Below are 16723 nucleotides of genomic sequence, written 5' to 3'. Positions count from 1 at the left end.
TGATAACTCAAACCAGAGCCTGTTAACATCAGGTATCCCCTCTTCTGACCAGAGCTCATGCTCACATATAGAGCTGGGGGAAGAAGGAAGCAGGGGATGTTTGGGGTCATGGCATTTGTCTCCCTGAGTAATCCTGTTCTCCTGGAGATGGCTGAACCCCTGCCTGCCCATGGGAAACACTGAATTAATTCCTTGTTTGGCTTTGCTTGTGCGTGCAGCTTTTGCTCTATCTGTTAAATTGTCTTTCTTTACCTCAACCCATGAGTTTCTTCACTTTGACTCTTCCAGTTCTCTCCCCCATCCCATCGGGGAGAGAGTGAGCGGATGCATGGGGATAAATTACTGCCTGGGTTTAAACTACAAGCTGAAAGCTTATACGGATCAAAACTCAGAAGTAGATCAGCTGACAGGCTCCCCTCTCATCCTAAGTGCTAGAACTAAACAAATACATTGCCTCTCTCCTTCCCTAAACCAGCACTTTTTGGTTTTGTATGTCACTCCTTGATATGGGTTATCCCTATGTCAACAGATTTAATTTATGCAAACTGATCATCTCCAGGAAAAGCAGTTCTTATGAAGCTCACTGCAAGACTCAGCCTAGAGATGGCAGCATTCACCACAGCATCATCTACACCATTGGCTGGAACTACTGCAATAAATACAGGAAAAAACCAGCTCTCCCATTGTTTTTGAACTTATCTCCAGTTGTTATACGAGCATGAGGGGTAGTGCCCAGAATATGTTAAAAAATCCAAATATTAAAAGAATCAAATGGAGTAAGGAAAGACTAGGGCTTTAGCTGCCCTTGCAATATTAAATTTTGAAACTAAATAGTGTGCTGAAAAAACGTTTTGGTCTTCATTGTTCTCTTGCACTCATAATAAAAATTTCTCCCACAACAAAGAAGAACAAATAAACTAAACAAAACTACTAAACTTCTTGTACAGATCAATGTACAGACAAGACAGACAAGTAGGGAATGAAAAGATTTATTTTTTAGTCTTTAGGTACTTGAAGTTTCAACCACTGTGCTATGTAGAAGAATGCTGTGCACAAAGAACCATATCATCCACCAATTAATTTTCCAAGTTCTTCAATTCTATCACTGACAAATGACCACATCTCAGAACAGTTTTTGTGTATTCTAAAATTTGCTTGTAACGGAAACATTCTCTCGATTCCAGAGATGTAGCAATTTTGCTGCTTTAGTTGGAAATATAAAATAGAAAGTAGGAGAACGTGTAGGAGAATGTATTGTAAGCAACCTCGCCCCTGAAGAGTTACAGTGTGCTAATTACCAAAGAGGAGGACCAGCCTTGCCCTTAATGGGACAGGGCTGTGTCCATGAGGATGGGTGTTATAAAAGAGTAGGTTAGCTGGTGGAGGGGGAGAGACAGAGAAGCTAGAGAGTTTTTTTGCTGTGAGGGGCTGCTGTTGGAGCCTGCTGGAGTCAGAGTGTGATAGGAAAGTCTGCAGTCAGAGTCTGTGAGTAGTTGGAGTCTGCTGGCAGTGCTATCTACTGCAACAGTACTGAACTTGATTTGGAAAATTAATTTTGAGTTACATAAGTACCAAAGCAGCAGAGCATTTTATAATCAAGCACACGTATCAACAATTCGGGCAATCAGTCTCTTCTTTCAGCAACACAAAAATCTCAAAGAAATCAGTACATTTGTCACTGGTCCTGCTTCAAGTCTTTGCCCACAAGCATTGAAGTGACGGGGTGCATAGAGGCTCTATGCTCCAGAAACGTCTTGACAGCCAGATCTCGACTCTTGTCAAAACTGTAAAGGTCCCTGTAAAAGGAGTTGGGGGGAGGCACCATTACAAAAAATCCAGGAAAATGATACAATAGGGATTTTGCTAAGATTTTGCTTTTTCCTCAGAAGCCCTGCCTTAAGGTGCATCCTGGAACTAAGCTTTCTGCTATGCAAAAAATGTCAGCAAGTGGAAAGCACTTCTGAAGATAAGCTTGTTCACAGTATACAGAGAATTCTGTATTATGCCACTTTAACATGTACGATAAATTTCAAGTCTTGTACATTCTATTATACTAGAAATGCCAACAGCATGAGCTCCTGCATTACTTTTACCTGAACAACGGTCGAGTAAACTTCATCCTGCCCTGATCGGTTGCCATTTTTAAAGCCAGAGGAATAGCTGCTTCCCACTTGGACCTGATACAGAGGCGCAGCCATCTGGAGGTGGAAGAAAAAATTTGCACTTACAATTTCATTTGTGAGTATGGTGGTTGGTTATCAAACAATTCTGCTCCCATAAATGCTTTGAGCTCTTCTGTGTCATCATGGGAATGAGATTCTAGCTAAGTTCAATATAAAATACTTAGTGTTTGACTAGCACATTACAAACATCATCTTTTTTGTACAACAGGAAAAGATTGCAGCCAAGTTCCTCCAAAATGGAGGATTATTTTTTGCAGCTATGTATTTTTTTATATTACAATAGTGTCCAGTTGCATCACTCAGAACTGAATTATATAGCACTTGTCCAATTTGACCAATGGATAAAACAACCAACCAACCAAATGAAATGTCAGCAGCTACCTGCATGTGGATATTTTGTTTTAAAAATAAACTCATCTTGTAACAAGAAGCAGAAACCATATGTTTAAAATACTTTATCAGGTCATCAGGTTCCTTTGTTAGCATGCCAGATTAAAAGAAATAACAGTTTATCTGCTGTCCAGTGAGTTTTTCTACTAGACTGTATTTGCCCAATTCATGAATAACAGGATACACTCTGGTAAACATGATGCCTGCACATGCATTTACAAAACCAGCACAACAAAAACCCCAAACCCAAGCCCTGCCCCGGTACTATAAAACAGGACGTCTCAGGCAAAGCAGGACACCTTGTTTTATGAAAACATTTAAGATTTTAAAAGTGCCCATACTAAAACAAACCTGAATCTTATTTCAGAGTTGTTTATAGCATTGAAGTCATACACTTCCTGCATGCGTTTGACATGTGACAATGGAAGAGGTGCCTGAAAAAGAAATTCCACAGTCAGAATAAGCCAGAGGAAGGCTTCAAGCCAGACATTTCAATAATAAACAGAGTAATTCAAGAAGATTGATGCTGCAAAGAAACTGAAGTCCTACCATGACAAATATTTTATTCGTTCCTTTCGTCTTTTCAGTGTATTGAAAGGCAAAAGGAATAAATATTACCTAATTCCCACATTCTGTACTATTGAAACATTCAAAATGAAGTATTTTTTTTCAATTTTATTAATAGCTTATTTGCGATAACATCCAATACAGACCGATTGAAGCACCTCATGGTTTTAGCTGAAGAGCCAGATATAAGGGAGGCAAAGCTGAAGTTTTCACTAACTAGGCATGGTGAGAGCAGATTAATTTAGCAAAACTTAAAAGAAAAAGAGTAATTTAATTTCAAAGCACAGTAGAACTTCTATGTATGCTTTTGTGATACCAGAATCAAGTAATCCCAGGTGTGCATTTACCTCCAGAAGCAACAGTGCCAGGAACTCAATTAACTGATGAGATGACATTTCCTTAAGGTCTGCTGAGCTGAATGAGCCCAAATCACTTTCTTTTGCCTAAAAGAGAACAGTTACTTAATTTTCAATAGATATTTCAAAGTACAATCAGATGTAATTTTCTATTTTGATATCCACACTTACTGTTGAGCCATTTCACTTAAAGAAGATACTGATTTGTATCTGTGCAGGGTGTTACAATAAGGGGAAGGAAGGGACTTAAGCTGCTGTCTTATGTTTGTATTCTTCACTTATTTTCTCTCCACTGATCTTTTTATCTCTTTCTGTTAGTTAAGTGAAAAATCAAATACTTTTTATAAAAAGTAACGTTCAGAAAAAGAAAGTTAAAAGATAGGATGCAAGTACAGTGAAAAGCCACAGAGGTAACAAAAGGAAGGTATACTGAATTCTCTACTAGTTGTATGACTTTTATGCTTCAAACTAGGAGAAAATTATATTATATTAATTAATTAACTTTATATACCAGTTTTTGATGGGAGATGCATACTAACTCCAGTATACCATACAGGACCTACTGCTAATACAATATAATCAGTAATGTAGGGGTACCCTGGCATTTGTTTTTAAATCAAGCCACAATATCAGGGTTTCAAAAAGAGCATTTTCCATTTGGTTACTACATATGTATAACAAGATGTTGGCTCTGTGCCTTGTTAAAATATGGACTGCACTTCACAGACAGGAGTCACTGCTAATCCTCTGACTCTGCAATGAACATCTAGCCTAGGAAACGCAAAATCCCTGTCAGCCATACTGTGACTATAAATACACACACTCTCAACAAATGAGAGATCTCAGAAAAGAATAGGTCAGTTCGTATAACAAAAAGAATTAGCTTTTCAAGATAGAGACACTTCAGCATTCTTTAAACACTCACTTGGACCCATCTTTGGCTCAAGGCAACACAAGCATTCGATAGCGTCATATCATACCTGTCAAATATTAAAAACAAAGGTTCACATAATGAAATAGCCACAGAAAATCAGACTGAAAACATTAACAGTGACTATTTTTATGCTATATACACCTATACAGTACTAGGGCACTTTCCAATAAAACACTTGTAAGACTTTCAGCATGTTTACAAACTGCTTCATGACTGTTAGGAAAATCACATACAATCTGGAGAAGGAAAAGATGAACTACAGAAGAGTGTAGCTTACGTAGGCTTCACTGGTGGCATTCCTGGAGCATGAAACCACGCGTTCCAGTCAACTTTATCAAGGATATCTACCTACAAAGCAACACAAAGCCTTATTAAATTTTAAATGTGATTTTAGGTTTTTTTTTTGAGAAAACAAAATCTAGTTTCAACTTTTCTATTTGATAACATTCCTCCAATTAACCCAAAGAATCCTACACAGATTACTTCAAAACAAAGCATTCCCCTCTATGAAAAGAAAAAAAGAAAAATAAAAAGTCATTATAATGCAAACCCATCTCCACAAGATGACAGATTACATCAATTAGTTCTTGAAATAAAGAAATATAAATAACTGGTCTTTAAATAAGTTCTGACCTAAGTCATCATTTCACATAACTAAAAGGTTTCAAGCAATCAGTTTTAAATATTACCCAACCTTATCCTTGAAGTAGGAGTACAAGAACTTCTTCCAGTCCTCTGTTACGATGCTCTTATAAGCAAACTTCTGAACATAAGCCTTCAAGAAGCCAATGAAGACATCTAACCAAAAAGAACATGTTTTAGTGTTTGAAATTGAGGTGGAAAACAAAAACATATAAAATCTGACTAATGCTTACCTGGTCCTCCAAGGAGCTGCTCAAGGTAAAAAAGCAAAGCAAAGCCTTTCTCATATGGCACGGATGAATAGGCAACATCAGGATCTACTTCATCCAGATTAATGATGAGGTTAGTTACAGGATTTTTATCTCCAAGAGTATTTATCTGTGTCAAAGACACAAGAACACTTATTAATCTAGGAAAACTGGTACTCCTGCAGACCTGTACTAATTCTATTTATAAAGGTATAAACCATCTAAAACTGAGACAGCTTCATTTCAAAGCATTCTCCTTCTTTTCCCTAAAGTTCTGAATCTGCACAAAACTAAATTACTAAAATTTAGAATCAACTACCCAATGCTCCAGCTGTCTCAAAGCAGTTAACTACTAACATTACTATCATAACAATGAGCACCTATTAGTCTGGCTATATTTATCCCCTTATTAACAAACTATTTGAACTACATCATTAAGACTTTGAATTTAAAACCTCTGTTGACAGAAGGAGAAGTGCCAGCACAACTTCAGCTCTGGATATGGGCAAAATAAACTCCAGGCAGCTCAGGGAACTAATAAGATATCACAGACTAGAAATCTGAAAACTAATGTTTGATTACGCTACCAAAACACAAAACTAAATATCTGTCTTAGTAAGAAATCAGTTCCTTGCATGAGGCACTGGAAATTCTGATTGTCATAGCTGCAGATAATTTTGATAAACTTTCAGCTGCTTGCCAGTATGCTAACAGGCAATACTGCAATTTAGCCATACCCAGAACAACCAGAAGAGGTAGTAAAGATGTTCATCTTTACAGAAAAGTCTAAAACATTCAAAAAGCTTTATCTAATCTGAGTATATTAAGATATTACCTTGGGTAGCAATCAAACACCTTGGAATCAAAGTTGTTCAACCTCTAATAAAAAAGCATTAGGAAAGCTGACTAGACAAGTTTTATTTGTGGGAAACATGTATGATAACTTTAAAACTATTTACAGTATTCTGCAGCTCTCGCCAACCTCCTAGGGCCTGAAAGTGCCTGAACTGTTCACCAAACAACCGACCACCAATCCTGCGTTCCAGGTACACAGTATGGCCCTCATTCAGCCTGCAAAGACATTGATGAAGTCAGCACTGGTAGGATGGCTAAATGAATTTAGTCAGTCTCTATACAGATTAAATTTAAAATATGATTTACATTGCATTGAACATCATACCCACCAAAAATGCTCCCATGTTTTGTTGGTTACCAAGTTTCCTGTCCAGCTATGAGAGATTTCATGCGCAATAACCTAAAACACAAAAACACATCCACCATTCAGGCTACTCTGGAAAAAAACATCAAAACCCAACAAAAAGAATAAAATGTTGGTGGGATCTAATTTGTTATGTTATGTTCACAAAGTCAGTTAGCACTCACAGTTCTGTAGACCTATCCATATAAGTTTTAAGCAGAGGACCAATACTACCCTAGTTGACAGAAACAATTTTCAATGTCCAGACTGCAAGCCATAGAGCCATACTGATCAACAAAAATAATTCCTCTGGCAGCTTGGTATAAGTAACTTGCTTATGAAATCACATTTCAAAACACAGAATACAGCTAACCTCAGCCAGCCTCCTATGTATACAAGCACCCATGTTATTTCCCTCTGTCCATTATACAAAATACATATGTCTCAAGTTTTACAGAGTTTACTTAAAACTAACCCTCACTTTTGTAAGAGTTCTTGAGTTACTGCCTTAACTTTTAATTTCCCCAATTAAAAGAGACCAAATTTTCAGGTATTCATTACAAAGAAATTCAGATCCATCTTTTTAATTTGTGTTCCTGAAGAGATGAACCTGTTTTTGACTTACGTTTGACAGAGATCGATCACCTGCCTAAAAAGAAAAAGGAAAGACAAGTTAGTTGTTAGTTCGAGTCAACTTCAAAATAGATAATTTCTTGTATAATCCCTAACTGCAAAGGAGGTAGGAACATTTACAGGTCTTTCTAGGAAGAAGACTAATCCAATTTGTGCATTAATATCTATCAGCTGATTGATATGCAAGCCCTAAGCAAAAGCTGACTTTTATCACTGCTAGACTTACCAGTAGTGTTGGAGTTACAAAAGTAAGACAAGGATTCTCCATACCACCATAAGGAAAAGAAGGTGGTAAGACTAACAAATCATACTGTCCCCACACATAAGGTCCTGCCAAATCTTCTGCTGTTTTCAGCATAGCTTCAGCCTGAAACAAGAATTCACATTAGTTTCTAAGATGATTTCTGACTACAAACACTGAACAAATAATAAGCTGTTGATACAATAATTAATTCCCTTTCACCTTGGAAGTCCCACATTTAAAACAAATATGGGACTATATAAATATGTATTTTCAGTACTAAGTTTGTACTGCAATAGAACAGCTGCATTTTGTGGGATGGGAGGTAGACAAAGGAGAACTAAAGATGAACAAAACAGTGAACTGTAGTCTGTTTCTTTTCCAATACTACGTGAAATAGTTATCTTACAACATTGATTTTTGTTCTCATTATTGACTCACCTCAGAAAATTCATAGGCTGATTTATCCACTAGCTCCTTTTCAGCCCACACCAGTGTCCTTGGGCCAATCTTTCTGTTGAAAGTAAAAATAAATGCCAATAAGACAGTAGGAACCAGAAGTAATTCTATGGGAAACGAATACAGATAGCATAGGCGTAACTCTGCTCTTGAGTAATCCGCATTGCAGAGGAAACTCAGAGATTCTTTATCTGCTTTTCCTCTCCATTGCTGAAGCAAAGGCTTAGAAAACAAAACAAACAACATGCATGCATTGTTCAGCACAAAAGAAGAGGAAAAGCACTTACAGATTTTTAAATGCTTTCAAGACCTAATATAAAAGCATTATTGTGGCCTAGATAAACACAACCTTCTGCCAATGAGAAATGAAGCTGAAGCAATACTTTTCTGCCTTTTGTACATGACAAGGCTTTTCTGTTAACTAGGAAAGAAGATCTTTCCCCGTGCTAAACTGTAACCACCAAGGGCTTTTTCAGGTCCAAACTCTATGCTGTTTCTCTAATTTACACCAAAAGCAAAAAAAATTATTCAAGAGCAAATCAAGACACATGCAGTTTCATACAAATAAACATGTTAACTGAGTCTCTAAGACCCTTTAAATTTAGAAATAAGACCAAGAAACAAGTTTTTAAAAAATCAGAAGGTTTATTGTGCTTATTAATATTTATGCATTGTACAGATTCACTCACCTACTTTCTAAAGCTCCAACCACTAAAGCAAACAAGTAGCAAGGTACGGGAACCTAGCAGAGAACATAAGAAAAAATAAAGAAATCTTATTTGTAATGTCAGTTATCAGACTACTGACTCAGAGAAGAACAAAGGTATGTTAATAAAGAAGTTTGCCTCCCTAGTTCCCTGCCTTCAAGGCAGGCACTGTTTTTTCAAAAATAATGTTCTTTCTCCCTGAACGATACTCCTTTATCTACAGGATGTACTTGCTTCACAGATGTTTCAGGCAAAACCCACAAAACTGTAAGTATCATCTTTGTTTGAAAAAATCTGCATGCAAAATTCCTGCTGGTTTGGTTTCTCTTCAAAAGAAAGTCAGCTTTCCATATTCATTTCAGTTCCACTAAATTTTATGGAAGGAGAAGTTAAGAGATACTGCTCAGATAAAGGGCAGTTTTATCACACAAAAAGGTGCTGGAAGAGCTTTAATGAAGTAAACAAGAATATGGATATAAATACATTAAAGACAAAATATTCAGGAAATATCAAAATGCATATATTTGATTTCCATGTTTGGAGTTAAAATAAACTGTAAATATTTGTTATTTTGATGAAAAAAACTCCTAAATGAGGTATCTTTATAGAGAACTGCTTTCTCCAAGTGCTCTGGAAAGAAAAGGGATGATACAGCCATCCCTGTAAAAGTTCCACTTTATCTGACTAAACAATGTTACATAAGTAGACTTTAAATCATAACTAGAGACACAATTAAAGAAAATTCCATCATTATTCACAAACCATTTAAATATTGTCTATTAAAATACCCAGAACATCATGTGTGTTTTAATTTTGCCTACAAACCCACAGAACATATTATTGAAAAGAACAAAGTCCCTTGATTTATGTTATAGACGAGTTATTAAAAGACTATCAATACACCCCACATTTTGATGTCAAATTTCCTATTTTGACATTTTGAAACTCAAATGTCAATGACTGTTGGGTCGTAAAATCGTTTTTACAGAGATTGCTCTCCACTACCCTTCTTTCCAGTCTGGCTATGCAGGACCCGAAAAAGTAGTTTCATGTAAGCTCAGCAACATACATATCCAAGAGCTTGATGCATTTGCCTTTTTCATCTGAGGAAACAGACACCTCCTCTAACAAATCAGTATCAGCATCAGGCCGTGTGTGTGTGTATTTTTCCATTTATGCATTTGTGTTCAATGCATTTTTTTAAAATAAAAACATGTCTTGTTAAAAAAAAGTAATGGTTTTCTGTATCAGAAAGTGCAATATAATTTCAATTACACTAAATGATATTTCTTGTACAGGTCCATCAAGCTTATTCCTAGATAACATTCATCTCTGGATTATACAGACAACATAGAAGTCTTCCATACTAGACAGAGTGGCAAATGTTTTGGCTCCACAGAGAGGGGCAGAGCACTGCCTACTGATGAGCTCACAGATAAGGGAACTGTTTTTCCCCCTCTCAGGTTTCATGAAGCAGCCAAATCAAACCCAACAGCTGCTGCAGTTCAGAGCAGATTCCCCTCCTCTCCTCCAGTCACATCACACCATTCCTCCTTGCAGTCATTCAGTGTCAAAAGCCCAGTTAATTTTATCTGCTCATTCAGCAAAATGAATGGCTCACCAAAAGAACCCATGAACACCAGAACTGTTACCCAAAAAATCTCTAAGAACAAAAATGCCAGAAGAGTAAATCAAGACTGATGCTTTATGAGCAGTGGAATCATTAGACCAGCTGCACCACTTAATAAAGCTTCCAGAGAATAGTAGTCTTTAATTGGAGATACTTTCCATAGAAACCAAAGTTTTCACATTAAAAAAAAAAAAAAAAATTAAAAATCTGTTGTCAGAATTTGCCTAACTTCAAGCTAAAAATTGGTTCTGATGCTGAGTTTCACTGGTTAGATCTTGGTGAGCTTAAAATTTGCAGGGTCTGTTTTCCAAAACTTGCTCCCATATTATTTGCATCTGCACTATTTTCCAAGAATTAGTGCAGACAGAAAGGGTTTTGACAGGACTAGTTCTGAGTATTAAGATGTTTTCAAAACTCAAATTTAGCTTTTCTGGGAACACCAAAAAAGACCAGCAAACACCACGAGCACTTACTGGCTGTCTTCTCAGAGCTGGAATTCCATAAAGCCTCATATTTCCAGAGTGGCAAAGACCCTCCTCAGCCACATGGTTTATTGATGACATCCAAAACATACCCGAGGCAATTGTGAGCTGCACAGGTCAGCAATAAGATTTTGTGCAGCCACTTCCCAGCCCAGAGCACTTACGTTCTGGCTGAACCGGTAAATCTTGTGAGTGCTGTCCTCTGGGTCGGGCGCCTCTCCATCGCGATTAGCGCTCATCAGAGCCACCAGCTCCTTTGGGACAGATATCTGAAAGGGCACCCAACCATCAGCAATGCAGCTGGCACTCAGCATTACACTCCTTACCACAAGCAGTTGATAACAAAGAGTAGCCCAGATTTGTTCTGTTGTTAGATCATCTCTGCCAAGTAGAACATTAGGCATATGGAAAATGCCGTCTTGAGAACTGGCAATATTGAATTAATCAGAAGACTACCTCCAACAGAAGTTAAAAGGCTCACTTTCTTCAGACAACCAGAATTGTAATGTCACAGTGCACATCTATCTTGCTTTTTGATTCATTAAAACTATTTACACCAAATATCCCCTAACTGTATACCAGAATATATTACTTAAGGTACACATGAGAGCCGTTTTAAGTATTTTTTACTTGACAGCACTCTTTGCTGTGTTACTGACAGTTTTTCCTGATTTTAGAGCATATTTCTTACTATTGCATTTTTATTTCCTTTTGCAAATAGATACACAACAATGAAAAAAGAGTTGACACATAAAAAAAGGAAATGGTAAAGTTAGAGAACTGCCACAGGGAAGATCAGTTCTTTCCTCTCACATTAAGCTGAAAGTCGATATTTAGTTTTGTATTAGGCCACATGCTGGTAGCTACCAAAAAAACCTGACCAATATAAATTCACATATTGTAGCAGCTGTCTTCAGTTAAGACACATGACTTAGGTTTATCTACCTCTGCATAGTAGGTTAGCTTCACAGCAGGTGTGTCTTGGCATGGAAAAATGGCTCTGCAGTGGATAGCCTAGAGAGAGAAAAGAAAAGAAGATAAAACAAAACTGTCTTTCTAAGGCAGAGGACTAAAAATAAATCAATAAATACACTATAGTGGAAGTCTATACAGCTCCTCCAGAGAATTCATTGTCTATAAAGCAATACTTCTATCACTTTGAGCTTACAGGCCTTTGTAAAAGGAATAATAGTAGGTAAGGCTGATAACAGACTATTGGCTGTAAAGGACTATATGTTCTTCAACAAGAATACCGGAGTGGGTAAAGCAGTTCCACAATTACCAAACTGTGAACATATAATAAAATCTCAACAACATCCTGACATTAACTGTTTGCATTTAGGGCCTTTGACACACAGCTAGAAGTTACAGGCTACTGTTCTTGTCCTTTCTAGCCTTCCTCTCCAGTTCTTTAGAAACCAAGGGAAATTACAGTGGTATGTGAACAAGTTGAAAAAAATGAACTCAACCTGGCACTGGCTGAAGAGAAATGGGTGTTTCTTTCCAGAAGTTTGCTCTGGAGTAAACCACTGGAGAGCAGAAGACTGTGGAGAGCTTTCAAAAGAAATTTCAACAATTGCTTCTTGTCCCCTGTATAATAAAGAACACAGTCAGACTGTTTTGACACAAATCCTGATCACACTGAAATTCCTCTGCAAAAATGTCTGGAAAATAGGTCTGCAGCACTATCTCAAAAGCATTAAAAATGAGAGCAAGTGTCATATTAAAAGCAAGTATTCCCTTTCAATTATGGTATTAAAAAATTACTACCTTATTTCATTTTTTACATCCCAAGGCACTTCTATTATTGTTTTTACTAACTGGAAATGTTTCCTCTTCTCTCTTAAAGGAGAGCACAGATCTTTTCTTTAAACTATCTGAGGTAGCTACATGCATATAGTTTTGTCACAGCTAAGCAACCTTGTACATGTAAGTATAAAAAACCCCTCTGCAATATACAAACAAAAAAGTGCAAAGCTACATAAGACACATAACTGAATAACATGGAATAAGTATTCTGTAGATAAAAAAATTAGATTTTGCATCTGATGTTAATGTTCTGCAAGTATGATCCTTAAGAAGAAAAAAACACCCTGAAAATTACCAATACTTACAGAATTCATTCCCATTAACAGTAGGGGTTAACAAGAAAAATAAATAACGTTCAGATTTTATTCAGGCTTTCAGAATTGGTGTCAAGTAAAAACTAACAGTTATGTATAAGCCAGGTATCAGTTTGCTAACAAGAGAACACACACAAACCTGACACATTCATATTTATTTATCAAAAACATATCTTAACCATCACTGACATCCAAAGCACATAGAAGTACTTGCTTCTGTTCTCAGAAAGGTTCCAGATTATACATGCAACTCTTGGAATAAACAATCCAGCCATAAATCAGAACAAACTTCAGCTAATCAGAGGAGCTGGACACTAGATAAGCTCATCAGGTGTACCCATCTGGTTTATAACCAGTATTCCAAAGTACGTATTAGACAAGAAAAAATAACTGGCTTTACCATAAGGCACATTGCTTTCTGAACAATCAGACTTCCAGTTGTAACTCCCACCCTTTCCTATCGCTGTTTTATTGATAGTTACTTGGGGGACTATGTCTCACACAAGATTATGAATTCTTACAGTCACAACTCATACCACCCTTTTATTTTTTTTCTTACCAGGAAATTTAGCACTTAAAAAAAAAGGCAGCTGAAAGTCAAATGAAAGAAACAGGCCTATATTTCTGATGTGGCCTGTTTGTTCAAGTACTTAATTGGTTTAATTTCATAACAGACCAGAACTGTTTCTCCAGAAGGGACAGCTATTTTATAACATTCCTTTCTCTTCCTCGTTATTTGTGTTTTTTAATTGCACTAATTCAAAGTACAACATTAAAAAAAAAAAAAAAAAGCTTGGAAATCAGACTAAACTGAAAGAGGTAGCAATGAATGCTAAAAACCAAACAATAAGAAGTAGGAAGCAACTTAATATTCAATTGTATTCAAACAAGGGAAATTCCTTATACAATCACAGCTTTCAGCTTTGGCACCATGGAGGACTGATATACCACTGAGTTACAACATACAAGGCAAACTACCAAAAAACATATTGCAATTTGGCAACAGCTTTTTAATTCATGCACCTTAAGAGGTAGACCATGGTTAGTTCACTCTCCATCATGCTGTTAAAACTCAAGTTCCAGTTTTCAGGGACTTGGACTTAGTGTAGTCAACAAAATAAAACTTTGATTATTTGAAAACATGCTTCTATCTAATCATAGTGGCAACCTGAAGTTCTACAGAAATGCAGAACCAGCCCTTGTATAAAAGAAGATCCAAGGGGAGCTGCAGCTACATGTGCTCTACACTGTAACAATTCTGAACCAGGTAGTTAAAGCAGAAACAATATTACTGATGAGAAGCACAGGAAAAATTGTGATACATCACACACCATTTTGCTATTCAGTTTAAAGTAATTTTGTACAAGGTCTGGGGACAGGTAGGAACACTCCCAAAGTTTTGACTAATGAAAACCAAATATAACATTAATCTACAAATTAATGCAATACCCTAATTCTAATTTATAAGTCCCTTTGCAAGCAATTCTAATTTATAAGTCCTTTCTCAACAAGCCTACAGGCAGACAAGCAGTTTATAAAGTGCATTTTGAAAACCACCCAAAGGAACAGGCAAAAGTGTGTACCTTCTCAGTTCATTTGGAAATGTGATTTCTAGGGGCGTCCCCTTGAAACTGTGCTTTTCTCCAAAAGCAAACTGTGCGTCCTGTCCATTTACAGTCACTTTAAATACCTGTACGTCTCTTGTATCCAGGACCTGTGATAAAGAACATATTGCATACCAGTTAAATAGCGTAATAGTACATGCAGCACTATGAAATCTTAAACACAAGTCTCTGAAGAAAATAGTATTTTCTAAGTAAAACCAGAAAAGCCAAGGCCGGAAACCAGCATTTTAAGACAGCGGCACTGAATTGGGAAAGCCGGAAGAGAAAGACGAAGAAAACCAACTTCTAATCATAGAAGTGAGTTTACTAAGAAAAACTACAAAGTTTACAACTCCACAGCACTGCTATGAAGTGAGGAGGACGGTATAAAAGCCCCTGCTAAGGCTTCCATCCTGGGACACGCCACTGCGAATCCAGACCTTCCTGCAATGGAAGATGAATTAAACAGCACAATACCCATTTTCAGCACGAACGAGGCGTTACTCTTTATTACTTACAGGACTGGGCTTTTTTCCTAAAAAAATAAGCGCCAACCACAAAAGAATTTTATGGAGTCAGCATGAGAAAAGCCCACAAGCCCCAAACGTCGCATATAATGCTAAGTTTAAGAGGTTCACATGCTTATTTGCGGAGATAACAGAGAAAGCAGCAGGCATAACGAAACACAGGGAAAAAGCCCTAAATCTAGATTCCCAGCGATTGATTCCCATCTTTTCGGCAGCATGCTCCCCGCCGTTTCAAAGCGAAGAGACACAGGGCTGCCCTTCCCTGGCGCTCCGCGCCGGCTCCGGGGGGTAAGCGGGAACCGGGGCGCTGCCAGGCTCCAGCCGAGCAGCAGGCAGGGGCGGCGGGTTCGGGAGGGCCAGGCGGCGGCAGGGAGCGAAGGAGGGAAGGAAGGAGCGGGACGACGGGCGAAGGAAGGATGGGGGAGAGGGAAGGGAAGGCGGCGCGGGCTCCGGGCTCGCCCCTCACGGCCGGGGGTCCCCCCGCGCCCGCTCCCCGCCGTTACCAGGCAGCGCAGCGCCTCGCGCTCCGCGCGCACGGTGAGGGCGGCCGTGCCCCGCAGCGCCCGCGCGCCGAAGTCCGCGCGGCAGCGCAGGTGGAGGTGCCGCGTGAGGCAGCACGCGGGGGAAGCGAAGGAGCTCGGGTCCGCCATCGCTCGCGCGCCGTGTGCCCGCCCTGCCCGGCCGCGCCACCGCGGGCAGCACAGAGCCCGCCGCGGAGAGGGCAGGGAGGCCCCTGGGAGGTGTAGTGCCGCCCTCCGCGCGGAGAGGGCGGGCAGCGACGCGAGAACTACAGAGCCCACGGTATATTGCGAGAGGGGCGGAGCGGGTGAGCCGAGAAGCGTGGTTGGCCCGAATTGGCCTTCACCAGGCATCGAGTAACCAAAGAGAATATGACCCATGCTGAAAGACCAGCTGATGTACAGTTCCTCGTTAGTATAGTGGTAAGTATCCCCGCCTGTCACGCGGGAGACCGGGGTTCGATTCCCCGACGGGGAGGTACACAGTTTTTTCTTCCACCTGCCTGTACCCCAGAGGCAGAATCCGTTTTTTGGGAAATCAAAGCTGTTCCCGGACAGCTGTAGAAAAAGCGTTGCGACTCTGAAACAGAAAGAGCAGAACAAAACCTATCCAGGTCTGGCTGCCCATCTGCTCATCGCCAGGGCTAGATGCACGGGCTCACAAGGTCAGCTGCAGAACTGAGAACAGGCACAGGGAAAGTATTTTCACATTTTAATGGCTCCAAAAGCTGAACAAAGGGGTTAAATCTTTCGAAAACATTCACCCTTTTTCTTAAACCGAGATGGAAAAGACCTAACCCAGCCTCACTGAGTCAGAAACAATGGGAAGAGGGACAGGTCAAACAGGCACAGGAAAGAGGAAGGTGAAGGAGAAGAGGGAAGGTGGAAGGCCAGAGGTCATGTCCTGGCTTGCAGTAACACAGCCTGATATTTTTGTCCTCAAAGTGAGAACTTCAGGGATCAGAAAGCCCTGAGGCTTTACTGGATCCTGGTCGGAGCCCGTAGGTGCACTAGCTAAGAGCAGCTTGCAGAACAGCTGTGGGACCCTAGCATCCCTGCTTGCCTTTACTTAGTATCACTGAAAATGCTTTTTCAGGCACCCCCTCTTTTTTAATCCTTTTGACACAAATTTATTTATTTATTGCACAGTTCAGCACGAAGACACTAAAAGAGATCTCCTGTCTGTGGAAGCTCAGCAGATGCTGAGCAGTAATATGATCACCCACATTTCTCTTTTTCCAAGTCCGGAAATAGCTCCACGACCAATTGCACATAAAAGGA

General features: G+C 39.0%; 1 protein-coding gene and 1 non-coding gene across 2 annotated transcripts; one reads left to right on the top strand and one right to left on the bottom strand.

Annotated features, from left to right (window-relative positions):
* Positions 1–973: 973 nt before the first annotated feature.
* LTA4H (leukotriene A4 hydrolase) lies at positions 974–15653 on the bottom strand. Its single transcript, XM_033057736.1, has 19 exons — positions 15428–15653; positions 14377–14507; positions 12140–12260; positions 11616–11684; positions 10835–10939; positions 8541–8593; positions 7834–7906; positions 7378–7518; positions 7144–7167; positions 6505–6575; positions 6280–6391; positions 5306–5450; positions 5125–5228; positions 4708–4778; positions 4422–4476; positions 3488–3583; positions 2925–3007; positions 2094–2198; positions 974–1796 (listed from the first exon to the last, which is right to left on the bottom strand). The coding sequence occupies exons 1-19, from the start codon at positions 15572–15574 to the stop codon at positions 1676–1678; spliced, it is 1827 nt and encodes a 608-aa protein (XP_032913627.1). The 5' UTR covers positions 15575–15653; the 3' UTR covers positions 974–1675.
* Positions 15654–15848: 195 nt separating this feature from the next.
* Positions 15849–15920, top strand: TRNAD-GUC. The gene has a single exon. It is a non-coding gene; the product is annotated as a tRNA-Asp (tRNA).
* Positions 15921–16723: the final 803 nt, after the last annotated feature.

The sequence above is a fragment of the Catharus ustulatus genome, chromosome 4 (assembly GCF_009819885.2).
Source record: "Catharus ustulatus isolate bCatUst1 chromosome 4, bCatUst1.pri.v2, whole genome shotgun sequence".
In the NCBI taxonomy this organism is placed as follows: domain Eukaryota; kingdom Metazoa; phylum Chordata; class Aves; order Passeriformes; family Turdidae; genus Catharus; species Catharus ustulatus.
This window is presented reverse-complemented; position numbering and strand designations above follow the sequence as displayed.